This window comes from Nannospalax galili, unplaced genomic scaffold (assembly GCF_000622305.1).
Source record: "Nannospalax galili isolate Female #2095 unplaced genomic scaffold, S.galili_v1.0 scaffold735, whole genome shotgun sequence".
NCBI lineage: Eukaryota > Metazoa > Chordata > Mammalia > Rodentia > Spalacidae > Nannospalax > Nannospalax galili.
The window spans coordinates 2186957-2195078 of NW_008337053.1; the positions used below are offsets into that span (position 1 = coordinate 2186957).

Genomic DNA, 8122 nt, shown 5'->3' on the forward strand with positions numbered 1-8122 from the left:
CCACCAAATAACTTCTTGATTTTGCTTTGCATCTGTCCATTTACTGGTGGAGCTGAACAACTTGACCCACAGGAACTCCTTAAGTATAATGGATATTAATCTTCATCATCTTTCTGTCTTAATGTACTACAGCATCATGATATATCGAGTATGCATTTCAAAAAGCTGATTCTGCTATATAATTATTGCACTACTTGAAACCATAGTTACCATCTTTCATTAATTATGGAGCTTCTCAGAGACTGCTCTTCAAATTACTTCATCCTGATTTGCACTCAATCTTGTGAATCTACTAATCTCATATTATCTCTAACAACTCTTAATAGAGTTTATTTCCCATTGTTCTGTCTACATTATGACCTGGATTTTCATAGCATTCAGTTTTCCAGTTTCCTCTTCAGTTGTTTCTAACATGTTACTGAAATCTCATCAAAAGCCCTTGGTAGGTCTTCTGTTGTTTCAGCAAGACATTATTCAAGCTGCTTTTTGTTTGTTTGTTTTATTATTATTTTTTTGTGTGTGGTCTTTTTGAGACAGGGTCTCCCTGCAGCCCCAGCTATCCTGGATTCACTATGGAGACCAGGCTGGCCTCTAACTCAAAGAGATCCACCTGCCTCTGCCTCCCGAGTGCTGGGGTTAAAGGCGTGCGCCACCACACCCAGCATGTACGTTTTATTATTCTTGACTGCTGCTCCTCTGTCTTGCAATTTAATTAGTAGGTAAGAAGCCTGGGATAAAAAGTACTTTTCTCCAAGAGATATGCATTTGCTTCTGCCAGGAACACAGAGCAATCCCTAGTTCAAAGAACACTTCAAAGCCGCCTTTCGGCCTATAGTTTTGTAGGCCGCATGGGTATTTATAAATTCAGGCTGCAAATGGACAAGAGACGGCTTGTGGCTCCAAATTCTCATCAGTGAACTTTGCCCTTTCTCCATTCAGTCCTGGTTCAGATCAGGTCACTGTCTTTGCAGCACCCTTGAACAGGAGGGAAAGGAGACTGTGGGGAGAGTAAGGGGTTTTCTGGGATCGCTTTAACAACAAAATGCAGTTCTTTGGGAGTCCAGAGGTATGAAGAGGGAAACGCCCACAGTAGTCTCTCTCTGAGGACTCCCAGGTCTTTATCTTCAGTACCCCATGCCAGTGAGGTGGGAAAATTTAAGTGCAGTGAATGCTCTTAGAGAAAAAGTCTCTGTATTCAGTTTTTCAGGTTGCCATGTCTTTACTTTCTTTTTAAACCAGTAAACTTAAAATTTCCTTGAATACATTTAATGAAAGAATTTATCTGATAAAGATAAATGAAATGTTGATGGATGAAATGGCAAGGTTCCTACAATTTGTTTTAAAATAATACAAAGTGGCCAAGCATGGTGGCACATGCCTTTAATCCCAATACTCAGGAGGCAGAGGCCTGGTCAACATATGGAGTTCCAGGCCAGCTGGGACTACAAGGAAACCCTGTCTCAAAAGGACCAAAAAAAAAAATAAAAAAAAGAAAAAAATCCCAAAGTAATAAAGTTAATCCAGATTCCTAGCTCTCTCCATATTCCGAAGACCATCGCAATTTTGGTTTGCCCCTAGGAATGAACAGGTATATCTTCTGTCTTCTCCACACTTCTCTATCATGACCAAGAACTCATTTCCCTTCCCTTCCCTTCTTCCCACCTGGTCATATGTGTTATAATTTCACAAGTATCCACTGAAATAAAAACTGTTTTTCTTTTCAGGACCAGTTAAAACTTCTATCTTTGGGGCTGGAGAGATGGCTCAGAAGTTAACAACACTGGCTGTTCTTGCAGAGGACTCAAGCGAGGTTCCCAGCTAGCAGCTCACAACTGTCTGTAACTCCAGTTCCAGGGGATCCAAAGCCCTCTTCTGGCCTTTGCAGGCACAGCATGAACGTGGTACATGCAGGTAAAACACTCATGCATATAATTTTTTTAAAAAACTAACGTCTCATCTTTGTTATTTTCTGAATTATAAGTTCTCTCTGTGCTGGTTACAGAACCTTTAAATTGAATACCAAGCAGCTATAGACTGCATTCACCCCATAGTAGTAGGCTCAAAAATATTTAAAAAAAAAAAAAGGTTATGCAATATAAAGAATACTATAGAAGCCATTCATTTTTAAAGATTGTTTTAATTACAAAGTCTAAGAAACAAATACTTTTTTTTTTTTTTTTTTGGTCTTTTTTGAGACAGGGTCTCCCTGTAGCCCCAGCTGGCCTGGAACTCACTATGCAGACCAGGCTAGCCTCGAACTCACAGAGATCTGCCTGCCTCTGCCTCCAGAGTGCTGGGATTAAAGGCGTGCACCACCACGCCCGGTCAGAAACAAATACTTAGAAGCACAACATTGGTTAAATTTTTATGTGGGGAGAAGAAAGGGGGGGGGGCAGAGGAAAAAGAATAAGAAAAAACAAAAGAACTCCATAACATTAAGACCACTCTTTACCCAGTCTGTAGTGAAAGGAGCTCCATTCGCCATCAAAATACGAACTTCATCATCTTGGCCTGCTCGTGCCGCTTCTAAAAGCTTCTTTCCCAGATCTACCAGGGACATCTAAACAAAACATACATGAACTGAACATCAAAATCTCCATGTAGATATACGACACAACTTTCTCCTCATCTTTATTAGTAAGTCCATTCTCAATTATCCCTTCAAAAGGTTGTGGTATGGTTAATCTAAAAGTATTGATCACACAAAGGCAATTTATATTTGGATTCTTGAAATATATTTTCTTTTCTCATTAAGTTTTTATCTGAGTAAAATTAGTCTGAATTCTTCAAATATAGCCCGTAAAAGATAGAAGAGACAAGTTAGCAGATACAATAAGAATTAAAATTGGCAAATTATTTTCATTGGCAGTGTAATAAAATTTTCATAAAAGTAAATATAGTTGAAGAAATTATCTTGTTACCAGTGCAAATTAAACTAGATCCACTTTAATTTCTTTTCCTTTGTAATAGTAAATGTGTTCAGAATTCTAAAGTAGATGTCTTCTATGCTTGTGCATAGAATGTACACTTAGTTTTCCAGAAAGGGAAACAATTCACTAAGGGAGTACTAAAAAGGGAGTGTAATAGTCTCAGGATTAAGAAACTAGAAAGACTGGGTATGTTGGCCCACCCTTTAATGCTAGCTGTGGCTACCAGGAGACCCTGTCTCAAAACAACAACAACAACAAAAAAAAAAAAAAAATAAGTAATAGGGAAAGGGAGGCAGGGAGGGAGGGAGGGAGGAGGAGAGAGAACATGAATATGAATGAGAGTGAATAAATACATAGATGTGTCAACACAATGTCAGGAGTACACAGGTAAAGAGATTTCAACCTATCAGAGATGCTCAGACTCAAGAAATGATCATGTTAAGGAAAAGCAAGCTTCCAAATACAGAAGACTGTCCAGCTACGTGGCTACTCCACATAACATCCTAAGCAAAGAAGAACAGGTAAGATTTTAGGCATGTGGGGAAGTAAATATACGTACTCTTGAGGTTTAGAAAGAAAAAAAAAAAGTGTCTGGGATTTGAATTTGTCTAAAAAAAGAACAGTCATCAAGGGTCAAAGAGAAATGAGCTGTAAGGGAGGAGAGGCAATGGGTCAGTGAGTCCCAAACTTACATGAGCAGCTATCACTTGAGAAGAAGAGGAGTGTGTGTGAAAAATTAGCAGATGGAGCTTGAAAGGGTTGTCTCTGTCAGGAAAGGATAGAATATACTACATAATTAGACATGTTAGGAAATATAAAAGGGGTAACTGTAAGAAAAGATACTTCTGAAAGTCTAACCATGCTAAATACCAAATGTTTAATAGATTCTGTAAGATGAGAACATCCAAGCCAAGCACAGGACAAGGGAAGGCTGCGAACACTAGGTGGCTTGCACAAGGGATGAAAGGTGTATGGCCAAAATAAGCATCTGTCACAGGGCAGGAAAGAATTTCTTTAAAGTAGTTCTACTTGGGCCAGGCATGGTGGTGCATGCCTTTAATCCCAGCACCAGGAGGCAGAGGCAAGTAGATCTCACTACAGAAAGAACCTGTCTCAAACAAAAACAAAAGACAATTCATAATACATCCTGTGGTGAAGAATAAGAAAGACAACATGTGCATCTGTAGGATTTCTGTGAGTTTTTTGTTAAGTGTTTTTTGTTGGTTTGCATGTGATCCTTGGCACATTCTTATCTATGTATTCCTAGTTTTCTTTTTTTGTCTCCTCATTATCTCTGTAATCCACTGTAGTCTTTAATCCCTCCAAACATACTAAAGGCAAAAGAAACTACTAATCCCTAAAATAACAGCTTTTTTCTAGGGAATACATAGTAGCTTGAAAGTAAAAGTTGCTATGACCTTCAAAAAACCTTAACAAATATCTTCCTTTTCAAAGGCAACAGAAGAGGAAATCAGGAAACAAAAAAATGATTCCTCTCTAGCAAAATCCAAACTGGCCACACTATGTAACACAGTATCTATACTCTAGATATAAATCTGGCTCCAAAATGAAATATATCTTTCAAAATATACACATTTTGAAACACTGCATACAATTTAAACGTCTTACAATTAATGTTATCAGCTGCATTCGCCCAGCATTCACAGTGCCAGTCAGAGCACATACCTGAGAACACCTACAAAGTGCCAGCTTAGGGGCTGGAGAGACAGCTCAGCAGTTACGAGCACTCACTGCTCTTGCAGAGGACCCAGGTTTGATTCCCAGCACCCACACAGCAACTATGAACCATCCTTAACTCCAGTTCCAGGGGAATCCGACGCCCTCTGACGACCTCAGCATTGCACAACACAGGTGCACTCACATACATGCAGGCAATACACTCATACGCATAAAATAAAATTTTTTTAAAAATAGCAAATGATCTCTTATAGGCATTGCAATAACACAACCAAGCATTTGAATAAATCAACTCCTGTAATTCTCCCAATGTCTTAATTATTTAAAAAATGTATCATATTTAAGGACCTAGGAGACAAGCTATTCTGATTTTAAAACACCATAAGTAGTATAATAGATTCATGTAAACTAGATCTTAGGAATCAGTGATTCTCTGTGTGGCAACATTGCCCCCTTGAGGCCCTTTATGGAAGCATTCTGGGGACTGAAGGGGAAAGCTCTACCAGCATTTAATCGGCAAGTGTTAGGAAAACTACAAGTCTAGTGGAGACAATCTCAATTCTCACATGCTCTGGGTGATTTTCAAAAGTTTCACAAGACTATACAGCCTAATTGACATGTAAACAAGATGTAATTTTTTTACTGTCAAAAGTATTCCATATTTTCCAGGCTCCAACCATACCAAATCTATGTTGTTTGCAACTTCACTAAGAGCTGTTGAAGATTCTGGAAAATTATGATACCAACACAGTGCCATTTTGTACCTGTATCTCCAATATGACATATCAATCAGCAATAGGCAGCTACAGTCATCCATGCAAAGTTAGTTTCAGGACCCCATCATGTATCAAAATCTGTAGCACAGCATACTCGTAATCTATGGCTATCCTCTCACATACTTTAAACACCATCAGACTGCTTATACTCTCTAATACAATATTAATGCTATGTAAATGACTGCTTAGGGAATGGTAAAAGTGCAATTCAGATGAATGTTTTTAGTGCATTTTTATCTATGACTGGTTAAATCTGAGCACACGGAACCTATAGATAAAGGGAGCTGACAGTCCAGTTACCACATTCAGTCAATCAACATAAGCTTGAGTATTTACAAACTTTAATACATATTTTATTATTATATTTAGTTCCCTCCCTTTCTCCTTTATAAGCAAAACCTTTTTTTAAAGATACGGAATATTAACAATGACTTTTTTCTCTTGAAAAGTTTTGTTTCTTTTTTTTTTTTTTTTTTTTTTTTTTTTTGTTTTTTTTTGTCATTTTGAGACAAGGTCTCCCTGTAACCCCAGCTGGCCTGGAACTCCGTATGCAGACCAGGCTGGCCTTGAACTCAGAGTTCTGCCTGCCTCTGCCTCCCAAGTGCTGGGATTAAAGGCGTGCACCACCACGCCCAGCTTCCTCTTTTAAATATATATGTATTTGTATGTGTGTCTGTGCCTGTGTGTGAGTATCTGCATGTGAGTGCAATGCCATGGAGTCCAGAAGAGAGTGTCAGATCTCCTGGAGCTAGAGTTACAGGCAGTTGTGAATCACCCAACATTGGTGCTGAGAACCAAACTCCAGTCCTCTGCAAAAGCAGCACATGCTCTTAAGAAGCGCTGAGCCATCTCTCCAGCAACTTAACTAGGCTTTTCAAGTTCACAGAAGGAACAAAATAAAATATTTTTAAAGGCAAAAGTGAATCTAATAGAATACGCAAGATCAAGGAAGCCAAAAATCAAAAATGCCCTAATTTTGTCAAGACAATTAATAAAACTTTAAATAATAAAAAATACCAAAACATAGCAACCTTTTTTTATTCTTGCCTGAGAGGAGCCCAATAAAGTAATTCTGACTCAGAGGAACTCAGCTGTACCCAGAGAGTAAAACTGTCCAAGAAACTGGGAGGTCCGCCCAGCAGGTAAAGGGCTTGCTGTGCAAGCATGAGGACCAGAGTTCAGCTCCCAGGCCTACACCTGGAAGGCAGAGACAAGGGATCCCTGGACAAGCCAGGTAGCTAGACTCACTAACTCAGGGTACTGTAGTTCAGTGAGAGGCTCTGCCTCAGTAAATAAAGTACAGAGCAACTGAAGAAAGACACCTGATATCAATCTCTGGCCTTCACGTGCATGTGCACTCACACACATGCACACTCACATAAACACATCCATACATATGTGAACACACATGTACACATGCACAGCACACATACACACACCAGGTCAAATCCTCAGTTCACTCAGCCTGATTATCTACATATTAAATCCTCAGAGACAGCTCGACTTAAATAAAGCCATTTTAGGGGTTAAGAATACAAATATGTGGCTCTTCATATGATTTTCTCCAATCAAATGAAGAAATATAATTCAGTAAATTTTATTTTATTATTTTTATTTTATGTGTATGAGTGTTACGTCTGATGTAGTAAGTGCACCCGTGTCATGCAATGCCTGCACGGATCCCCTGGAACTGGCGTTCTGCACAGTTAGCTGCCATGTGGGTGCTGGGATACAAACCTGTGTCTTCTGCAAGAACAGCCAGTGTTCTTAACCGCTGAGCCAGCTCTCCAGCCCCTCAATAAATTTTAAGGATGCTAAAAATACTTACTCAGGACATACTCGGCATGTTATGTCATTTAGTTTAATACTCCTTTCTCCTTAAAAATATAGAAAAAAGACCCACAATATGTCCCACCTTGAAATTCTTTAGTTTATAAAATACTTATCACAATCTGACACAAACCATTGTTTTACTGCAATTCAAGCATATTAAACTCAGGACTACAGAGCAACTTCAACATCTACTCCAGAGCTACTTTTGCTCACAAGCATTGTACATGCTGAGGAACATCTAGTGGTACCAGGAGTTACTACCAACAATGACAGCTTACTTCGGTATATATTTCTTTTTTTGTTTTGATTTTGATATGTGATGGGGTCCTGAAACTAACTTTTTTTTTTTTTAATGCTTAACGGGAACTCACGTTTATTGAGAAGTGATTAGTGGTAAAAAGGAAGGCAATGCTCTTTCCTCTTTGGCTGAACAAGAAACTGAAGAAACATTTCACAGGACTCGCTAGCACTTTACTTTGAGTAGCAAAGGGAAAATGAACCACCCTTATAGATACAACCTTGGCCAACACTGTTAAACTCTCCTAGACAAAAATTCTTCATAATTCAGTATACATTTCTAAAATATAAGTTTTATACAATGAACACATTACTCATGTAATTAAAAACTTTCATTAAAATGTTTACATCAAAATTAATTATAGATAAGCTTAAAAGTCTTTAATGTATAAAATCGGGCCAGGTATGGTGGCGCACGCCTGTAGTCCCAGCACTTGGGAGGCTGAGGCAGGTGGATCTCTGTGAGTTCAAGGCCAGCCTGGTCTACATAGTGAGTTCTAGGATAGCTGGGGCTATAGGGAGACCCTGTCTCAAAAAGACAGCTGACCCTCCTGGAACAGGGACCTCTGGCTGACTAGATTTACCAGA

General features: G+C 38.9%; 1 protein-coding gene across 6 annotated transcripts in view; it reads right to left on the bottom strand.

Moving 5' to 3' along the window:
* Positions 1 to 8122, bottom strand: part of Gabpb1 (GA binding protein transcription factor subunit beta 1) — a 69132-nt gene that overhangs the window by 32667 nt on the left and 28343 nt on the right. For all 6 annotated transcript variants that reach the window (XM_029562951.1, XM_029562954.1, XM_008831801.3 and 3 more), the window contains exon 2: positions 2453 to 2560. In XM_029562951.1, the coding sequence (XP_029418811.1) occupies positions 2453 to 2560 (108 nt within the window). The remainder of the gene's footprint in view (positions 1 to 2452; positions 2561 to 8122) is intronic.